The sequence below is a fragment of the Mytilus galloprovincialis genome, chromosome 3 (assembly GCF_965363235.1).
Source record: "Mytilus galloprovincialis chromosome 3, xbMytGall1.hap1.1, whole genome shotgun sequence".
In the NCBI taxonomy this organism is placed as follows: Eukaryota; Metazoa; Mollusca; class Bivalvia; order Mytilida; family Mytilidae; genus Mytilus; species Mytilus galloprovincialis.
The window spans coordinates 99,340,962-99,364,067 of NC_134840.1; the positions used below are offsets into that span (position 1 = coordinate 99,340,962).

General features: G+C 32.5%; 2 protein-coding genes across 5 annotated transcripts in view; one reads left to right on the forward strand and one right to left on the reverse strand.

Annotated features, from left to right (window-relative positions):
* Window positions 1–23,106, forward strand: part of LOC143069520 (uncharacterized) — a 384,816-nt gene that overhangs the window by 26,918 nt on the left and 334,792 nt on the right. The gene's annotated exons all lie outside the window — the stretch shown is intronic.
* The window catches only part of LOC143069518 (uncharacterized), a 73,073-nt gene continuing 56,289 nt past the window's right edge, over window positions 6,323–23,106 (reverse strand). For all 4 annotated transcript variants that reach the window (XM_076244197.1, XM_076244196.1, XM_076244198.1 and 1 more), the window contains exons 9-16: window positions 21,241–21,312; window positions 20,010–20,081; window positions 15,518–15,589; window positions 14,878–14,949; window positions 14,180–14,322; window positions 12,878–12,943; window positions 12,058–12,174; window positions 6,323–6,705 (exon numbers count right to left, since the gene is read on the reverse strand). In XM_076244197.1, the coding sequence (XP_076100312.1) occupies window positions 12,095–12,174; window positions 12,878–12,943; window positions 14,180–14,322; window positions 14,878–14,949; window positions 15,518–15,589; window positions 20,010–20,081; window positions 21,241–21,312 (577 nt within the window). In that variant the 3' untranslated portion in view covers window positions 6,323–6,705; window positions 12,058–12,094. The remainder of the gene's footprint in view (window positions 6,706–12,057; window positions 12,175–12,877; window positions 12,944–14,179; window positions 14,323–14,877; window positions 14,950–15,517; window positions 15,590–20,009; window positions 20,082–21,240; window positions 21,313–23,106) is intronic.

Consider the following 23,106-nt stretch of genomic DNA (forward strand, 5'->3'; position numbering starts at 1 on the left):
TGTCGCAATGAACATTGTGTTAACCTAGAAAGTATGAATAAGGTTGGTATATATTTTACAATGCTACACGCGTTGAATTTAAGAGTAAGATCAAATATTGGTAGTTTATAGACAGGCTTGTAGCCAGGATAATATTGCAAGGTAGAACTAAATGTACTGCGTCAAATATTACATACATATGCATGTAAATATTTTACAATGCTACACGCTTTGAATTTAAGAATAAGATCCAAAAAACAATATTAGTAGTTTATTGCCAGCCTTGTAGCTAGGATAATATTACAAGGTAGAACTAAATGTACTGCGGCAACTATCACATACATATGCAGGTTGAAAATAATGTTTATATTATATGTTTATATTGTATAAATGTACTCAGATTTAAAAGACCAGCACGCTGAGTTGAAGCATAAAGTTCTATCTTTTAAATATTATCCTGGCTACAAGCTATGTATGAATACTGTTTGCAAAAAATGCATATAGTAAACAATGTAAATTGCTAACCCCTTTGATATTCTTTAGAAAGAAGATTAAGGATTCATTCTGTGAAGGATTTTTTTTACTCGTGTAGTAATTTTGACTCTAAATATGGCTCCTCTAGTAGTTGAAAGATGATCCCAAATTTTTCAAGCCTGTGCTAGTATCTGATCATAGACTTTGCAATGTCAAAATACAGAGTGAATCTACCGAGTTAAGAAAGATTGTGTTGCTCTTTTGGGTACACCAAGTAAATGTTTACAAAATTTCATGCGTAGTCTTTCTGAAAGAATCTTAGGATAAGCCTGATCTACATTTGTAGTCATAGATTTTTTTTTTTTTGAAAGGGTTGAAATATCCCCAAATTTTAGTACTATATAAGAGAATAGGTTTTATTGTATGCTCAAAAACATGAAGACTGTTTTTTTTTAAATTTGGATTTAGTGACAGAATGTCCTTGCGTAGCTTATAGTAGGCTTTTAACGCTTTATTATAAAATTCTCTCTGAGCGAAGGAAAAAAATCCAGATGCACTAAAAGTTATTCCTTAATATTTACAATGTTGAGCACAATCAATAAGTCTGTTATTAAAAATAAAAATCATGTTTGATATGTCTGCCTGTCTTGTTAAATACAAGCACCTTGGTTTTAATGGGATTCATTTTCAAACACCGATCTTAATCCATCAAGTTTACTTTGAAGTCCTTTTGCTGAAGTTGAAAAAATGGCAATATCATCAGCATATATATATAGTAAAGAATAAACAACAGCTTGATCAGGGGAACTTTAAATACAATCAGGAAGTTCATTTATACAAATTTTAAACAAATTTGGAGTCAAATTGTCTCCTTGTTTTACTCCAATTTTAGTTCTAAAGAGACCTCTTACCATAATCTTTAACTATATTCAATAGCTTAAGTTTTATCCCTGGGAGAATGACAGTATCAAAAGCCTTCTGGAAATCAACAAAGCAGGCAAACACTCTACCTACTTTTGTATTACAAATACTTATTAATAATAGTTTTTAGAATGAACATATGGTCAGATGGTCGCTTTTTTTTTGGTAAACCCAATTTGGCTATCACCAATGATAATGCTATTAATAAGTATTGCAATATGCATTTTGTTTTTATAAATTATCAGTATTTAGTTCTAATATAATCTTTAAGCAATCCTAATTCTATCTCACTTTTGAATTATAGTTTTTCATGTGTGACGTCATGCTGTTTCTAAATTTCATAAATTCAAATGTGGCATAACGTTTGCCTTTTCGCCATCGTATGTGACGTCATTTTTTTTAATTGCGTTGACGCCTGGACTGATTCGGGTGTGTCTATGCTGTATTGAACTTGGCATCATGTATTCGGGTTTAGTTTTCTGTAATAAGTTAATACTTCAGTTTCATTATGAATATATCTTTCACATTCATTTGTTCAAATTTACTGTTTGCAATACTAGTAGCATGAATCGTTCTATATAAAAGTGTTCTTATCCCGGGCATAAAAACAATGCCGTATTTGGCAAAACCTTTTCAACTTTTGATCTTCAATGCTGTACAACTTTGTACTTTTTTCAATTTCGATCTTTTATATCTGGGCGTTATGTATTCGGGTTTAGTTTTCTGTAATTAGTTAATACTTTAGTTTCATTATGTATATCTCTTTCATATTCATTTGATAAAATTTACTGTTTGCAATAGCATGAATTGTTCTATATAATAAGAATGTTCTTATCCCGGGCATACAAACAATGCCGTATTTGGCAAAACCTTTTCAACTTTTGATCTTCAGTGCTGTACAACTTTGTACCCTTTTTTTCACTTTCGATCTTTTATATCTGGGCGTCACTATTGAGTCTTGTGTGGACAAGACGCGTTTTTGGCGTATTGAATTTTAAACCTGATGCTTTTTGTTATCTATTAATCATGCTTTTCTTTGTCTAATATGGTCTCCTTTTTATTTGTATTGTAGTCCTGTAATATTATGTTGTCATTTCAATGTTATATTTAACTTTGCCATTAAAGTGCGAGGTTTGGCATGCCATAAAACCAGGTTCAACCCACCACTTTTATTCCCCTTTAAAAGTGTCCTGTACCAAGTCAGGAAGATGGCCATTGTTATAATATTGTTCGTTTCTGTGTGTGTGTTGCATTTTAACGTTGAGTCGTTTGTGTTTTCTCTTATTTTTTAGATAAGACGTGGCACGGTACTTGTCTATCCCAAATTCATGTATTTGGTTTAGATGTTATATTTGTTATTCTCGTGGTGTTTTGTCTATTGCTTGGTCCGTTTCTGTGTGTGTTGCGTTTCGGTGTTGTGTCGTTGTTCTCCTCTTATATTTAATGCGTTTCCCTCGGTTTTAGTTTGTTACCCCGATTTTGTTTTTTGTCCATGGATTTATGAGTTTTGAACAGCGGTATACTACTGTTGCCTTTATATATGATATTTATCTAAGAATTTACAAAGATGTGTATCTTATTAAAAAAGCTTCCCCAATGAATCAGTAATTGTAATTCCTCGATGGTTATTAAGATCGGATGCATCATTTCCTTTGTGAATTTGGAATAAAAAAACCTGTGGTCCAGGGTTCATTGTATTTTCCATAAGAAACACAAAGATGTATAGCGGATAGCATGGTACCAATAGGCGTATTCAGAACTTTCTAACACCACGGGTTATAATTATACCTGAACTTCGAAATTGCACCTTATAATCAGCTTGACTATATACCAAATGACAATACGACTTCTCAAAATCCAGGCTAAGAATAAGATGTATGTTCTTTAATTCGATCACGGACCTGCGAATTCGCGGATATGGTCTTGTCTCGATAACGACCCCCATACCATTATTTTGATTCCTTACTTATGCTATCTCGACTTAAAGTATCAATTTTAAATTGTAGATTTTTCTTTTGAATTCCACCTAGTAAGTACATACTAGTTTTTAAAAAGTTTATCTTTTCAATACATGCAAAATATAAAGAAAATAAATCAGGATACTGTTATTTCATGTGATGTCAAATTTGTTAAAAGCGCCTTTTCTTAATTCGTAACTAAGAATGATCATAACCAGAGCTGTGTTTTAAAATGAATTCTCCACTTTTGAGAAATTCATATTGTTATTAAACTTAACCGCTTATAATTAGTTGCCTCTTGGTCGATTTTATACACTATATTTTAAGTAACAGTGACTGGTCATTTCATTTTGTATTGTTTTTGGTTTTTTTCGATTCATTCCAATTTTCTTTCCTTTCGCACTTTACAGGTATCCCTCTCTTCATCCCTTTTAGTTTTTATCATTTAGTGAAATCAACTCCACAAATATATCATATAATATATTCATATAACAAAAGACACATTTAAAACTCTTGACTTGTCTTATTCGTTCCTATTTAATAAAGAGTTACGACCATCACAATTTTAAGTTACGACTATCCTGAACTTTTTTGTTTTTTTAGTTACGACCATCATGCTCGAATTATTGAATGATCATTTTACGAAAATTGGAATGTTTTTATGTATCAAATTTTGTTTCAATAGCAACGCACTGACGATTATTATGTATGAGACAAGCGGTTTGACTGAAACATCTTTTTTACTGCACGAAAATCGGAAAAGAAAAATTTATTACTAGAGTTGTCTCCCACCAGTGAATTATAGTCTCAGCGGTACGACCCCTTTGGTTACTATCTGTGATACCGCGGTTGTAAAATGGCATCTGCAATTTCTTATCAGTCACGTGATTTTATCGAGTCCGGTAATTTTAAAGTACCTGTGTGAAATCCGAGGTTTATTAATAAGAAGGTGGCGCTGTATCATATAAAACCTCTACCTTCAGATAAAGTCGTATGATGTAAAAAAAAACTTGAAAAACGGACAAGAATTGTTTAAACTACAGCAGTTTAACATTGAAAATTGTATTTAATTTAGCATATTTTTGCTTTTTACCGTTTGTTTTAAACTGTTCTAAAAGTATTTTCCGGTTAAAAGCGGATCCCGAGTTCAACAGATAAATACCGATGAATCGATCAGGTTTCACATGATGTTTAACAAAATAATGTAGGCAAATGTAGGCATAGATTTTTGTACTGTTAAAATGTGCAAAGTTAATCGAGATTGAATAAAAGAATATTTACAGTACTTTCAAGTATTCTAAATTTATGTATATGTCATAAATGTCATTGATTGCATTATTGAAACTGGACAACTAAAATGGGGATAATATTTTCGTAAATATATATTATTGTGGAATGCTTGTATTAATATAATAAGCTATACAGCAAAAATTATATCAAACCGACGAAATGGGCTTGATTAATATATCTGTCTTACGGTAAATTCATTTTTACACAAATTAGTTTATGTATCAAGAACTTAACTTGAAGGATAGAACCGTTTAGAATTGTGAATATTTTAATTGACTATAAATACACGAAGGATTTAGATTTTTCGAATTAAATAAAGGGGGTCCAAAAAAAATTGGAGATAAAGGATACTACAGATACAGTTAAGTCGGCTTCATATCTTGACTTACATCTAGAAATTGACAATGAGGGTCGGTTGAAAACAAAACTTTACGACAAAAGAGATGATTTCAGCTTTCCAATTGTGAACTTTCCATTTTTAAGTAGCAACATTCCAGCAGCACCTGCATACGGGGTATATATCTCCCAATTGATACGATATTCCCGTGCTTGCATTTCCTATCACGATTTTCTTGATATAGGGTTACTGCTCACAAGGAAGCTATTAAACCAAGAGTTCCAAATGGTGAAGTTGAAATCATCCCTTCGTAAATTTTACGGACGCCATCACGAGTTAATTGACCGTTATGGAATAACGGTTTCACAAATGATATCGGATATGTTCCTTACGTCGTAACTACAATCCCCTTCCCTTTCATGAATGTGACCTACCGAATTAGACTATTTACCGGATTTGTAATCACATAAGCAACACGCCGGGTGCCACATGTGGAGTAGGATCTGCTTACCCTTCCGGAGCACCTGAGATCACCCCTAGTTTTTGGTGGGGTTCGTGTTGTTTATTCTTTAGTTTTCTATGTTGTGTCATGTGTACTATTGTTTTCCTGTTTGTCTTTTTCATTTTTAGCCATGGCGTTGTCAGTTTGTTTTAGATTTATGAGTTTGACTGTCCCTTTGGTATCTTTCGTCCCTCTTCTTTTACATTTTATAACCCCTATAAAATCATTTGAATGATGATGCTTTGCTACCTAGACAAATAAACACATTTTCGGATAAATTTACATCATAGAAAAATACATGACAAAGATTTCCATTTTCAGGGGTATACAAATACATAAGTTTGCGAAACTTTTGCGACGGTCATAAATATATATAAATTCTAAACTTCAAAATGGTTTGAATAGGTGTTAATATATTTTATTAACCGCGGTCTCTCATAACCGCCCATCGGAGGGTATAGCACAAGAAATATTGATATTTACAATATGTAAAGACAAGATAAATTAATGCAGCGGTTTGTAAATATATGTAAATGTCGGTCTCTGAATACATTTACATAACATTTGCATACCTCTTCAAAGCCGGTATTTTGTGTAGAGAAAGAGAACGAAAATATCGAGCAGTCTATTATTTGGACATCTGTCGATTTTAGACAAGCCATCATGCGTCATATAGAACATCCAAAATCAACGAAACGACCATCGCTTATCTGCACAGACTATCGCACTTTAGCGTGACTATCGTACCCCAGCGTCCCAATCGCACCTTACAGTCCTACATGTTTAGATATATATGTATATCTAATAGATTGTAGAAATGCACATGAAAACTCAGGAAATCTTGTTGATTTAAAGAAAGGCACATGAATTACTTTTATTTTATATGTTTTAAAGAGATCCAATATTCATAATATTTACAAAACGTTTTTAACTGAAATATGAAGCCTAAAAGTTTGTCTGCAAACCGCAAGTACTTGAGTTTTCAAACATCTGATTTGCCGAGCACACATTGGCCATCATGTAGGATATCTTTTGTCTATAATATTGATACAAGTTCACATACAAAAATATAATGTCTATCAAGATAGTTACAGAAAATGAAAAAAGAAAATAATAATAAACGCTGCCATTGCAGCTTCTATCTTCTTTGAAACGTCAAAAAACAATTGTTTCTAGATAGGTTGATTCTGTAGAACGTTGCCATTGGTCTGGTTGAGAGAACATCGGTATGCATGCTTTTTTCCCTTTTAAAGAAAAACCAATGTTATTGTTTATGGTTAATTTATTTGCGATGTAAAATGATTTGTTATAATTGTTTTTGAGTATGTCAAGTATTATTGATAAGAGAAAGCTGACGTATTATGTGTTTTGCATTTATCTTTAAAGTTCTCGTTCAAGTTTTAATTTAGTAAATGTTTTAGCTATATATTTAGATAGATAAAGGCAACAGTAGTATACCGCTGTTCAAACTCATGAATCCATGGACAAAAAACAAAAATCGGGGTAACAAACTAAAACTGAGGGAAACGCACCAAACATAAGAGGAGAACAACGACAAAACACTACAATGCAACACACACAGAAACGGACCAAGCATCAGACAAAATCCCACGAGAATAACAAATGTAACATCAAAACCAAATACATGAATTTGGGATAGACAAGTACCGTGACACGTCTTATCGCAATGTGAATTTACACTAAAAAATAAGAGAAATTAACGACATAACGTTAAAATGTAACACACACAGAAACGAACTATAATATAACAATGGCCATTTAAAGGAAAAAATGGTGGGTTGAACCTGGTTTTGTGGCATGCCAAACCTCGCACTTTAATGGCAGTGTTAAATATAACATTGAAATGACAACATAATATTACAGGACTACAATACAAATAAATAGGAGAACGTATTAGAAAAAGAAACACATGATTAATTGATAACAAAAAGCATCAGGTTTAAAATTCAATACGCCAAAAACGCGCCTCGTCCACACAAGACTCACCAGTGACGCCCAGATATAAAAGATCGAAAGTGAAAAAAAGGGTACAAAGTTATACAGCACTGAAGATCAAAAGTTGAAAAAGGTTGTGTCAAATACGGCTATGTTTTCAGAATGTGATTTTGTGTGCAGTTGCATCGTTTCGCATGTGTTTACTGTAGGTAGTAGAAGTACATTATTAAAAATACCAATCTCCGTGGGTAATTCAAAACGCAAAGTTACTAATCAATGGCAAAATCAAAAGCTAAAACACATCAATTGAAAGGATAACAACTGTCATATGCATGTACCTGACTTGTACCAGACATTTTTGTACCAATAATGGTGGATTAAGCCTGATTTTAAAGCTAACTAAACCTCTCACTTGTATGACAATTGAGTAAAATTCCATTTTATTGACAACGATGTGTGAACAAACCAAACTGACATAATAGGCAGAAATTTTAAAAGATTGGGGTAAAACAGTCAAAGCTGTATTATAATCTTAATTACTTTAAAACAGACAAATGTGTATACAAAGAAAAGAAAAACCAAAAGGCATATTGAAAAATTACATTTGCAAACACGATAGACAAGAATACAAAAAAAAACATCAAATCTTAAAAACCATCGTGTATTAGTTGATACAGAATATTTATCAACAAGATCTTCGTATCTTCCAATGAACTTATGAAAAAAAGGACAAGACGTTCGTTAACATACTCATGGGATATCATTTTTCTGCTCAGACACTGGTGAATCTTTACAAAGTCTGATTCACAGCTGCAAGCTCTTGAAAACCGAATACAGGTGCAGTTGGTATATTGTTACTAAGGTGGTATAATGTTACTAATGTGAATTAAGGTCACAAAAATACTGAACTCAAATTCAAAAAGGAAAGTCCCTAATCAAATAGCAAAATCAAAAGCTCAAACACACCAAACGCATGGATAACAACTGTCATATTCCAAACTTGGTACAGGCATTTTCATATGTAGAAAATGGTGGATTGAACCTGGTTTTATAATAGCTAAACCTCTCACTTGTATGGCAGTTGCATCACATTCTATTATAATATACCCGATGCGTGAACAGACACAATAGGTAAAAATGTCAAAAATGGGGTTTAGCGGTCAACATTGTGTTATCATCTAAATCACTATAAAAACAAACAAATGTAACAAAAAGCACAAAAAAGCACCAAAAAAGCACACATTTACTTTGTGGTCTTTCAAGTAGAAATGCACTACTCAATCATATACTCTATTTCTCTATCAATCAATCATTCTGATTTTAAGTTTCATGCAATAACATTTGAGTTTAATAACCACTGTTGGACACAAACGTAATTTTTCGTACATATAAAGAGAAATTATCAAGAAATCAAGCAAAGTTGCTCTAAAATGTGCTATTCCGACCTTTTTCTGTGTCCTTTACATTTTCATTATATATACATCTTTTGGGTTTATTTTTTTGTTTTGTTATGAGCGTTACTTAGTACGATATTTAGAAACTGTGATTCGGTTGTATGCATTTATAAAAAATGATGTTATGTTGATTTAAGATTTAAGTACATTGTTAATTATGTGTTTTATGCTATTTTTTAAAAATAAATTTCTTGTTTACAAAACTTTGAATTTTTCGAAAAACTAAGGATTTTCTTATCCCAGGTATAGATTACCGTAGCCGTATTTGGTACAACTTTTTAAAATGTTTGGTCCTCAACGCTCCTCAACTTTTTCCTTCATTGGCTTTATAACTATTTTGATGTGAGCGTCCCTCATAAGTCTTATATAGACAAAACACACGTCTGGCGTATTAAATTATAATCCTGGTACCTTTGATAACTATTTGTCTGTTTGACGGTTGTCAAAATCACATTTCATTTGACGGATTGTCATGTAGTTGAAAGTATTTAAATCGATTTATGACTATTGACTGTATACAACTGTTGCCTTTATTTAGGATGCAATGTATATATAAAACTAGAGGCTCTAAAGAGCCTGTGTCGCTCACCTTGGTCAATGTGCTTATTAAACAAAGGACACAAATGGATTCATGACAAAATTGTATTTTGGTGATGGTGATGTGTTTGAAGTTCTTACTTTATTGAACGATTTTGCTTCTTACAATTATATCTATAATGAACTTTGCCCATTAGTAACAGAGAACTATATTTGATAAAAATTTACATAAATTTTCCAAAGAAATGAAAATTGTTAAAAATTGACTATAAAGGGCAATAACTCCTTAAGGGGTCAATTGACCATTTAGGTCATGTTGATTTATTTGTAGATCTTACTTTGCTGAACATTATTGCTGTTTACAGTTTATCGATATCTATAATAGTATTCAAGATAACCAAAAACGGCAAAATTTCTTAAAAAATTACCAATTGGAGGGCAGCAACCTAACAACCAGTTGTCCAATTCATCTGAAAAATTCAGGGCAGATAGATATTGACTTTATTAACAATTTAACTCCTTGTCAGATTTGCTCTAAATGCTTTGGTTTCATAGTTATAAGCCAAAAACTGCATTTTACCCCTATGTTCTATTTTTAGCCGTGGCGGCCATCTTGGTTGAATGGCCAGGTCATCGGACACATTTTTCAAACTATATACCCCAAAGACAATTGTGACCTAGTAGTTTCAGTGGAGATTTATGTAAAAGATTACTAAGATTTATGAAAAATGGTTAAAAATTGACTATAAAGGGCAATAACTCCTAAAGGAGTCAACTGACCATTTCGGTCATGTTGACTTATTTGTAAATCTAACTTTGCTGAACATTATTGATGTTTACAGTTTATCTCTATCTATAAAAATATTCAAGATAATAACCAAAAACAGCAAAATTTCCTTAAAATTACTAATTCAGGGGCAGCAACCCAACAACGGGTTGACTGATTCAACTTAAAATTTCAGGGCAGATAGATCTTGACCTGATAAACATTTTTATCCCAATCAGATTTCCTCAAAATGCTTTGGTTTTTGAGTTATAAGCCAAAAACTGCATTTTACCCCTATGTTCTATTTTTAGCCGTGGCGGCCATTTTGGTTGAATGGCCAGGTCATCGGACACATTTTTCAAACTAGATACCCCAAAGATGATTGTGACCTAGTAGTTTCAGTGGAGATTTTTGTAAAAGATTACTTAAATTTATGAAAAATGGTTAAAAATTGACTATAAAGGGCAATAACTCCTAAAGGGGTCAACTGACCATTTCGGTCATGCTAACTTATTTGTAAATCTAACTTTGCTGAACGTTATTGATGTTTACAGTTTATCTCTATCTATAAAAATATACAAGATAATAACCAAAAACAGCAAAATTTCCTCAAAATTACTAATTCAGGGGCAGCAACCCAACAACGGGTTGACTGATTCAACTGAAAATTTCAGGGCAGATAGATCTTGACCTGATAAACATTTTTATCCCAATCAGATTTCCTCAAAATGCTTTGGTTTTTGAGTTATAAGCCAAAAACTGCATTTTACCCCTATGTTCTATTTTTAGCCGTGGCGGCCATCTTGGTTGATTGACCAGGTCCCGCTACACATTTTTTAAACTGGGTACCCCAAAGATGATTGTGGTAAAGTTTGGAATAATTTGGCCCAGTTGTTTAAGAGGAGAAGATTTTTGTAAAAGATTACTTTAATTTAAGAAAAATGGTTAAAAATTGACTATAAAGGGCAATAACTCCTAAACGGGTCAACTGACCATTTTGATTATGTTGACTTATTTCTAGATCTTACTTTGCTGAACATTATTGCTGTTTACAGTTTATCTCTATCTATAATAATATTCAAGATAATAACCAAAAACAGCAAAATTTCCTCAAAATTACCAATTCAGGGGCAGCAACCCAACAACCGATTGACCGATTCATCTGAAAATTTCAGGGCAGATAGAAATTGACCTGATGAACATTTTTTTCATGTCATATTTGCTCTAAATGCTTTGGTTTTTGAGTTATAAGCCAAAAACTGCATTTCACCCCTATGTTCTATTTTTAGCTGTGTCGGCTATCTTGGTTGGTTGACCGGGTCACGCCACACATTTTTTAAACTAGATACCCCAATGATGATTTTGGCCAAGTTTGGTTAAATTTGGCCCAGTAGTTTCAGAGGAGAAGATTTTTGTAAAAGTTAACGACGACGGACGCGACGGACGCCGGATGCCAAGTGATGAGAAAAGCTCACTTCGCCCTTTGGGCCAGGTGAGCTTAAAAAGGCGATGTGCACTAAGAACTGTATTAGACTTGAAATTAAATCGTAACAATAATCCATTCTGCCTAAAATATATGTACGAATATTCACTACGAATATTCACTACGAATATTCACTGATCGGTAGATATCACGATAACAATGTATCTATTAAAAGATTCAAAACGCAGGGCCTTGCAGAAAGTACTTCTCGGGTCTCAACAAATTAAAATATATGTACTGACGTAATAAGTACTAAAAACGTCATACATTGACAATGGCTCCACGCATACTACTCTTTATGGTCAATGTTTGTTTATAAACAATCATTCCGTACACTAACGTATATCGTAAAATGTTTTCTTCTAATGTATACATTTTCCGGTGTAAAAGTATAAATTACCTCTTTAAATAACTGCAAAATTTAACAATACAAAAGGTTACAGCAACAAAGTAAGTAAAATCATCAACAGCGGCTCCGTTAATCGTTGTAAATTAGTCGAACTCTTTGATGTTAAATCTGAAATAAATTGATACTTGATCTAATTATCTAATATTTTTCCTTGAATGATTTTCCACGAATGTTATCTACTGAATTAGACTTATAACCGGGTTTGTATTAACATGAGCAACACGATGGATGCCACATGTGGAACAAGATCTGCGTTCCCTTCCGAAGCACCTGAGATCATCCCCTTGTTTGTTGTGGTTCATGTTGCTAAGTTTTAGTTTTCTATGTTGTGTAGTGTGTGCAAATACTTTTCTGTTGTACTTTTTTTTTCTTTTTAGCCTTGTCGTTTATTTCGATTTACGAAATGAGTGAATCTCTTGTATTTTTCAACTTTGTGTTTTGTCATTCGTGTGAACTTTTTTTGTTAGTATCCGTATCATGTTCAACTTTTCTTTTGCCTAAAAAAAAACAAATACCAATGGAAAAAAAACACTGACAGACCAATACTGTCATGTTTTCTTCATTCGTATTTTTATGCGAGATATTCCTCATAAAACGGGTTAGCGTGCTTTCTATATGTGCCTGACACAAGCCAGAAATATAAAACAAAATATTCCTTCATTTTTCCAGTCAACTCCATTGAAGACGTGTTACGATATTAGTCAGCCTATATGACCATTACGGTTTGATGTTTATTTTTTACTACTATGTTTATTAGTCCTGTTGAGAGTACAATGTGTACTTTCAGTACTGACACGAATTCTGGTCTTACCTTGACTAGTTCTTGTAACGCTGGTTGTATGTCGAGTAGTAGTTTTTGTTGTTTTTTCTAGTACGTCTAATTATAAAAATAAACAAACAAAAAAAGATAAGCCAAACCCTTGATAAAAATTTAATTTTGAATCAGAGAATAGAAAATAACATATCAAAAAAGAATGCAATGGTTTACAAAATTGATATCAAAAACTAAACAAACAATTTCGTTTTCGTGTTTTAACAGGACTAGACTATGGCCAAGACTAATAAACATAAAACAAAATCCTTCTGCATTCGTGGGTATATTCATTGGTATGTCAATGTCGGACACAAATTAATAAACGAGAAACCAATGGAAGGATTGTGACCAACAGTAACAGAAAAAAATGTATAAAAACGTTTCTATCAATAAGTACAATGGGAAAATTACATGTTTCTTTCGTTCTTATTTTTGTTTTTGTTTTTTCTTTTGTTTTTTTGTTTTTTTTAGTTTTCTTATTTCAAAATACTACGTCTGTAGAAAAACATGTAAATTCTGATTGCTGTATGACAGAAATCATGTCGGGAACAGTTTGTGTAAAATGGTAGCAAAGATTGTAAAGCTACTATAGGAAAATTCAAACTCAAAAGTTTCCGACAATATGAAAAAGCCATGACAATAAAATTAAGGACAACTCAAAGAGAAACTAATCATCGATTTATCGGATTGTGTGTTTATTTTTTATGATAAAAACAAGCAGTTTCTTTGTTTCACGAGATAGTCGGGAAATTGTGTAAGTTCAAGTCAAACTTATCAACGTTGTTTTTTTTCATAATAACGTAAGTTATATATATCCGGGTCAAACAGTGGTAACACTGATAATGATTTTGATTATTTAAATCGACTTTCATAACAATTCATTTGGTAAATTTACAATTGCTTTGTGCTAACTCTACACATGTTGATGTGTTCATAAGTGTTTCTCGTTTTCTCGTTTATTTTTATATAGATTAGACCATTGGTTTTCCTGTTTGAATGATTTCACAATAGTCATTTGGGGGCTGTTATAGCTGGCTGTTCGGTGTGAGCTAAGGCTCGGTATTAAAAGCCGTACTTTAACCTATAATGGTTAACGTCACTGATGAGTCTTTTGTAGACGAAACGCGCGTCTGGCGTAAATATAAAACTTCAATTCTGGTATCTATGATGAGTTTATTTACTGTTAACAAATTATGATTTGGATGGAGAGTTGGCTCATTGGCAGTCCTATCACATCTTATATCTATATAAGGGTTTACTGTTTCTCTTTGTTATTACTCTATTTCTGTAGTTTAATACCTGTGCAGTTAGTGAATACAAAGTCAACTATCATAATCCCATCACACATTGCACCAGCATTCCCAAAAGCCTGACTTTGTAAATATAACTGTAGATGTTTCATTTCACAATTGGTGCAGTTGAGTGGATTGCCAGATAAACTTCTTTAATAACAAAACAGGAAAATATATGTATGCTTCATTTTAACATGTTTAACTATTGCGCAACTTTTACAACTAGTCACACAGATTTTGACATATAAATGTTAGATCGAATAGGATGAAGTTTCAGTTTATTTTAGTGTGACGTTTGTCAATGCATTCCTTACGGAAAATCGGATGCATTACATACATTCTAAACTATTAGCGAAAACAATCGTTTGAATAAAGACATACGAAAGTTATTGTACTTAACCTGCAACAAATTGCATGTAGATATGAGTATTTATTATTTAAAAAGGACCTGTATTAGCTTTTAGTATGTATCTATGAGCCACCATAAAGTCTAGATCAATCGAAGATTATTTCACGCCGTTGTTAATGAAGCAAAAGTAGAAGGTCGTATTCTAGTTATACACAAAACATGAACAAGTTCAATTGTATGTGTTTACCAAATCAAAAAGGAAAGGACCTTATACGAATTTTATCTTACATGCAATCATGAGACGATAAATCTGCATCAATTGACGGAAAAGGATGTGATTGAATAAATATACTTACAAGTTCTGAAGAGCGGTCAAGCCTTCGAATGCATTTGCATCAATCGTTGTTATTCTATTGTGTAGCAGGAGCCTGAAAAAAAGCATGAAGGTGGTACAGAGTTTATGTTAAAACTTGATAACCTGTATAATAAGTATTAACAGTAGCTCATAAAACGATACATAATGATTATCATTATTTGTTTATATCTAAGAATGAAATAGCTCCTAAACTTTAAGCTTTCTGCTTTCAGACAGTTTAGTCTTTACTTTATTGATTAAACTTGATTAAACTTGGAATGCAGTAGAAGACCTTTTTATACAAAGCCTAGGCTAATGCTGATGAAGACAGTTCCTAATTGAGCTATTCTGACGTCAAATATTAATGTCCTCATTGATAAATGTATGATTTTTATATACATTCATAACCAGTCTCGATAGAGAAAAGAGATGATTAAAGTTTACATCTGCTACTCATATATACATATGTATGCCGTCCCGAAAAAACAAACAAAACCCTTAGTTCATAACTTATGTGTAACAAAACGTTTTTTTCTATTTTTGATAAACTCATTTTTTGGAGAGGTGACAATCGGTATAATGCAAGGGCCAACGACCAACATATGGTTAAATATCGTATTTTGCTGAATATATTTACTTACAAGATCTGAAGAGCGGTCAATCCTTTGAATGCGTTGGCACCAATGGAAGTAATTTGATTGTACATCAGGAACCTGCAAAAACAACTTTTTGTAAATAAATTACTACATCATATTTTGTATCTTCATCAGTTAAAACTGCATTCACTAACACATAATTAAGCATGTAACATGACAATGAACTGTTTCTAAAATTATTTTTTAGAAATTTAGCTGTGACGTCACTTTTGTGCGTCGACCTATTCGGCTGAAATACAATGCGTTGTTCGGCTGTGCTGTTTTTATGTGCTGTTCTAGGTTGTTTTACTTATTCGTTTTTATCCTGAAGTTAGTCACCACTTCGGTTGTAAATTAACTGTTTGCAAAAGTATGAATTATTCTTAATACTAAGGATTTTCTTATCCTAGGCAGATAACTTTGGCCGTATTTGGCACAACATTTTGGAATTTTGGGTCATCAATGCTCTTCCTCTTTGTTTGGCTTGCTTTGCTTTTTTGACCTGAGCGTCACTAATAAGTCTTATGTAGACGAAACACGCCTCTGGCGTATTATTTGTGGGCCTGGTATCTTTAATAACTATTAGGTTGTCGTCATGTTTTATTGTATTGTTTATTTGTGTGTTTCCCTGTCCTTTATGTTCTTTCATTTATTTGTGTTGTAGTCCTGCCATATAATGTTGTCATTTAAGTGTTATATGTAACTATCGTAAAGTGGTTTTACTAAAACTGCATGTAATATAACAAAGACGTCTAAACTGTATGAATTTGTATTGATGACTAAAGTACAAGATAACGTCATAAGTAAACGACGTCGGATATACAATAATGCCGCGTTACGTAAACGTTCTCTTCTGTGGGTGATTTCCAACATTCTCCGGCCCACGAAAAGTGAAAATTTAAAACTTGGTTAAATGATTAAAGTCTCTCTGTTAACAACATGAAATAAAAATTAACTTTAAAGTCCATCATTAAAATTAAATCTTTCAACCACAGTTTGTTATAGTACGGTGTCATTTATTTCACGTTCTTTTTTCTTGTAAGTTTCTCCCTGTAATCCAATTTCTGATATAAGTTGAGCTGTTTGAACTGAGATTTTGATTTTCCCATTCCTTGTAAATCCTCGTAAAAGCGTTTGTTTTTGTTACTGTCTCTTGTCCACATTAAAGCTGATTTGTCTGTTTCATTTACTTTCAACGGATCAGTGGTTCTTTGTTTTGTCCTTGAAGTGTCCACAAGTGTAGAAATATGTTCAATGTTAATAGTATTCCTCTCTGTTGCATCATCGGTAGTGTGCGTCTCTTCTGTTTCTCCTAAATTTGTAGTACGAAAGTGTGTTTCGTTGATTGAATTGGTTCTTTTGAGTGATCCTGAGAGTAGGTATCCTAGTTTGGACTTTACTGCTGTTGGTCCCTCGCCCCTAATGATATCATCCTCGACAATATCCCAGTATTGATCAGCTCCAACAAGCAGTCCAATTTCAAATGATGTATCCTCAGTTACGGCGTGTGCTAATTGTACGTTTTGCAAATACGGCAACTGTTTTGCAGTTTCAATGTTAGTCTTAAATGGTGCGGCGATTTTAGGTACAATCAAAACATCGACTGGTATTTCTTGGCCAGAGATAGTTTGTATCTTCACTGTTGTTGTGTTTAGCTGTTCAATAGAGTTGTTCTCATTATCGTCTCCAAATTTAGATAGCGTAATTGCTTCACTTCCTCTGGTTTTTAACTCCAATTTCTCTGCTAAATGTCTTGTGATAAATGACCTTGTGGCGCCTTCGTCAAACAGAATGTTTGCATCAATCGGTTGTTCTTTGTAGCTTAGTGGTGCTATTGTGGTGTTTAATAAAACATTTGGGCGATCACAATTTAAAGATGAATATAAAACAGAAGTCTCCGATTCCTTCGCGTTGTGTTTTTGTATTGTACTTGTACTACTTGTACTTGTAGTTTCTTTATTGCATAGGCTTGTGTGGTGACGTCTATCACACTTCTTGCAGTTAGATTTTGATTTGCAAGCTACTACGCGGTGTCGCCCTAAGCAATTATAGCACAATCTATCTTCTTTTACAATTTTCATGCGGCCGTTGTGGTCTGTAAATTTGGTACATTCAGACGAAAAGTGTGATTCCTTGCAGTATGCGCAGCTGACTTGATAAGATTTCTGTGGTGAATTAGTCTTTGGCCAGTTTTCTCGAGATTTTGTGTTTGTGTAGTAGGTAGCTGTAGCGCTCGGACTTTCAAATGATTCTGTACTGTTACCAGACTCTAAAATTGCCAGTTCCTTAAAAATAGATCTCCTAAGATCACCAAGATACCAATCTGTTGAACCGTGCTCACGTGTTAAGTTTTTGCTTATTTCACTGGGCATTTTGTTGAGTATGACTGGTACTAATAACGAGCCGTATGAGTCTTGAACTTGTCCGAGAGTGTCAAGGCCACGTATGTATGTTTCTGTCCTGTCGTAGTAGCTTCTAAGGTGCGTAAGCTTATTCTTTGGTGCGGGTATGTCTAGTAGTGCTTGCATGTACGATTGAATGATCTTATGTTTTTGTCCAAATCTTTCATGTATGAGTTCAATAGCTTTGTTGTAGTTTGTGTGCGTAAGAGCAAATCCGGCAATGGTATATGACGCTTCTCCTTCTAGTAAAGATTTTAGGTAGTTGATTTTTTGAACTTCGGTTAGTGTGTTGTTGTTGTGAATTGCGGAATCAAAAGAATCCCAAACGGATTGCCATTCAAGTACGTTTCCATCAAATGTAGGTAAATTCAATTTCGGTAGTTTATGAAAGTTGCTGCTATTGACGCTTGAATTTGAACGTAAAGATGTGAAATTGAGGCCAGTATTTTATGAGTCATCTCTTATGTTATATACGGGGCCAACATTTTGAATGGGTTGTAGTGTCTCATTGTGCGGCGAAAAACTTCTAGCGGCTGCATTTAAATTTGATGTTTGAGCTTGAATAAATTTACGAATTTTGCGTATTTTCGTCTCTAAATTAAATTTATACTCATCTGTGTCAAATATCTCTTGCTCTATATCCTCCTCTTGTACACTATCTAAAATGTTCTTATCCAAATCCTTCAGAATATCTTGCTTTTCCTTTAATGTATCCAAAATTGTTTCCAACTCGTCCTCTTCCGGTTTTTCTTCTGTTTCACTTCTCTCCTCAAATCTTCTTAAAATCCTAGAAACTGCGCTTCTGTGTCCCGCTCGTATAGATTTCAGCTTTGAAGTCATCTTCTTCTGGTCACGGTAGCAATATCGTAAAGTGGTTTTACTAAAACTGCATGTAATATAACAAAGACGTCTAAACTGTATGAATTTGTATTGATGACTAAAGTACAAGATAACGTCATAAGTAAACGACGTTGGATATACAATAATGCGACGTTACGTTAACGTTCTCTTCTGTGCGTGATTTCCAACAGTAACATTGCTATAAAAGCTGGAGGTTTGGCTAGCACAAAAAATCAAGATTCAACTCACCATTGGTTCTTAAAATGTCCCGTAACAAGTAAGGAAAATGGCTATTGTTATCTTATACTTCGTTTCTGTGTGTTTTAATTTAGTGTTTCTGTTGTGTCGTTGTTCTTCTTTATATCCCTCAGTTTTAGTTTGTAACTCGGATTTGTTTTTTCTCAATCGATTTATGAATGTTTAACAGCGGTTTATTACTGTTGCCTTTATCTAAAACTTTTATTCTTTTTATTTGTTTTGAAAGATTAACATATTTATGATCAGGGTTTTTCCTTTAAGCATGGTAAGCTCTTTATCTTTAAAATGTCCTAATTAATTAATCTGAAAATCTTTAGACATTCTAGATTCTAGATAAAGAAAAACTTTGATAAATGTCCATTGACCATGTTTTCAGTAACAAAGGCGATTCCATGGTGAGCAGACTTTGTTAGGCTTTTTCATATATGGTCATCACCAGTGGCAAATGATTTAAGATAAATAATCTGTATAAAACAGGCAAATGAATCTAAAGAATATTTGGACAGAGTATCTGTCAAAACTGTTCAACTTGGATTTTAAGATCATCATGATAAAACCAATAAAGGATTTAATTCATTATTAATATTTTTCAATGGTTTTTCTTGTTTCGTGTGAGAAAAGTATTTTTCAGTGGAAATAATGTTGGTTTCGCATGTTTTATCACATTTACGTGATTAAGGAATAAGAAACGCTAATTATGCCAAAAGCGCATTTATTTAATGTTATCTCTGCTTCTGTTGAAAATTGATCATTATAAGGATGCAATGTAAACCTTCGCCATTAACAAAACACAACTATCGTATCAATTCACCTACAAAATGATTTAAATCTTTCTTTTTTGCATTTTACAGGAATGACATACATTAAATTAAAAGGGAATGTATAAAGTTCAAAATATTCTACGCAATATGATAGGAAAATAAGATAAAATAAATACATAATGTGTCGACAAACTATCAACACACAGTGGCAACAATGATGTAGCTGCAAGGACTTACAAATGTGTAACTGCCGTTAAGTCTTTGAAGACATGTTCACCAAGTGTAGTTATGTTATTAACAATCAGATCCCTGAAAATAACATTTTAGAATAACTATATTAAATCACATTTTTCTAATTGTTTAGATACATAAGATATGCATACCAAATATTGCTGAACTAAGATGTGAGATAGGGCTTAAATGAAGACTTGTTCTCAAATGGCATATGTATTGACAGATTAATACAATTAAATTTCATGCTCAATGTTTGTTATTATATATATTTTTCAAGAATATTAAGTTAGAAATGAGCGCTGGAACTTAAAAGAAACTTTATACTCAGACACTTTACTGTTATGTAATTTATAAATGTAGAGACACTTACTTAAGTAGCCATATTTAAACAAATAAGGGAACGCCATTGTATACAGACTTAGTTAGGCTTCAGCTGTAGACGTAAACTTGTTATATCATTATCTCATCTTGTTCATAATTGTGCGGCAAACAGTTTGGATAGATAAAAGAATGTGCTTAAAGACACAAGTTTTGAGATGTTACTCTCACAAACACTGATTCAAAAAGGTCGTTAAAACTTTACTAAATTATCAAATTATGTGCTTTTTCATGTTTTTCAATTAATTTTATTTGAGTGTCTTTTCATTTTTTTTTCTCAGTATGTTTTTTTTAAATGTCAGTGTGATTTTTTTTTATTTTCATTAGTGTTTTAAAGTTTGTGTATCTCCCTTGTTTTAATCTTTGCGACAAAATCTTTCGAAAAAATATATGAGTTATAGTTTTAACGAAAACATCTTGCTATTTTATAATACATTTTCCTCAAATCTTTTTCGATTAAAATCTGATTGTAAACGCGCCATTACAGATCATATTAATCACTTTCGACAGGATAATGTCGCGAATATGACTTTACAAATACACCTTTTGCTTTTCATTGTTATGCCCAAACTGAAATCTTCATTTATCTTAGCATAACATATTTTAAACACAATGTCTTTTTATGCTAACTTCTATTTGTTTATATTACAATGAAACTTCACCATTTAAAAACAAAAATAATCATAATAAAAATTCTCTTTACCCGTATTTTGTAGTTCTTTCTCATGATAACTTAAAACGTTAAATAATCTATATTGAACAAATTTAAACATTAGTTTGAAAATAAGAAACGTTTATCAGAACCAACAGGCAAACAAATTGTAGGAAATAATGTTTGAAGCCTCTGTTTACTTACAAGTATTGGAGATCCGTCAATCCTTGGAATACGTTAGTATTTAGCACCTTGATCTGATTGTAACTCAAGTACCTGAAGATAACAAAATGTCCTAATATACAGATCTACAAGCAAGTAACTGGATATCAGTTTGTTCTGTTTGAGAGTGTAAATTTTATTGCATATATGCTGGGTATGTTTATTAAACAATAATTCTTATATGCACTGTAAATACAAAAATTATTTAATGCATTTATTATTGCTATTTAAACAAAATGGACAGAAAAAAAAATATACTTTATTGTGACTCATCTAAATAACTATATTTACAACAAAAGATTCCGTATAAAATGTAATTATTATTTGTGCTTTACTATTAATCTAACTGGTTTTAATCCATCAATCTGATATGGTATGGCATGTAAAATATGTGCAATCTATCTTCAATAGCTATACTGCAGTAAGTACATTTATGTACATGTAATTATTTTAAAGCACATACATTTGTGCCTATGATTCATTGTATTATTCTTACACTGAACCCATTAAGTATTGTGCCTTTTGATATTGGAAAGGTCATATTGTGCACATTTTTGCAATCATTTTTTTTTAATCATTTTTATATATTATTTATCTTCACAATCAATTATTCTTATAAAATTTTATACATATTTTTTGCGCCTATATTTGATAAAAATGTTCTTATATTTTTTGAAAATATTGGTCAATGAATTTTTTTAAGAGTATCAAGATATATATTATATTTGAGAATAATTTCAATGGGTTTAATCCAAACCAAACCATTTTGGTTACATTTCTGGGCACGTGCTCAAATGGGAATTCAATTGTGCATCCGACTGTTTCAGAATAATGAACAGAATTTCCTTTAGTTCATACAGTGCATCTTATGCCACTTTCAAGTCTCTACGTGGGCGGGGTGGGGGTTGAGAAAGGTACGTCTTTAGGTCAATGATGCTTGACAAAAATGTTTTGATTACGAAAGTTAGACTATTTCAGAATGTTATTGCGATAATAAAGAGTCAAGCGCACACGTAAATCTGCTGGTGCTTGAGCCTTTAAACAATGCAATGAAGGATGAGAGAAATATCAACTTACTGCTTATTTAACAAGTGTTGCTAAGTCTTTAATTTTCTATGTTGTGTCTTGTGTACTATTATTTGTCTGTTTGTCTTCTTCTTTCTTAGCCATGACGTTGTCATTGTTTTTTTCTCGATTTATGAGTTTGACTGTCCCTCTGGTATCTTTCGTCCCCCTTTATTTATGTAACAAACCAATATAAAACCCTTTATATCAGATAAATATTACTTGTGTTGAATATTTTTTATGACAAAATATATCCGCTTTACTATAAAACTGGTGTTTATTGAACGTTTGAAATTATGTGGTCATTTTATAAAGAGCAATTCTCCGTAACCACCAACCATTTTATATAGGAAATAGTCGCATAGTCGCCGATTTTCCTGTAACTTAACCTTAACATGTAATCAGGTAAAAAAATGTACTACTGTGGAGTCATTCTGAATGAAAACCTTATTTTATTTAATGATATTTGTATAATTATGTATTTCATTTTTTGTTCAGAAACATGATACTACAAACAAAACAGCAATGTCAGATATAAGCAGTGCCTTTGGTTTTTTAGTCAGATTCTACCAAATCAATGCATTTCGCAAATTTTCGTAAAATTCGAGATTTTATAGACTTTATATTGAAAAGCCTATCAAATTCATTTCCCGTTGAATATACTATTCCCATAGGAAATTCACGACTACCAGTGTTGATGTTTATTCCAAGCTCTTTTGTGAGACATTCCAAGTAATGGTTTTTACAAATGAAGATACTATCATTGAAGGCTTAATCAGATGT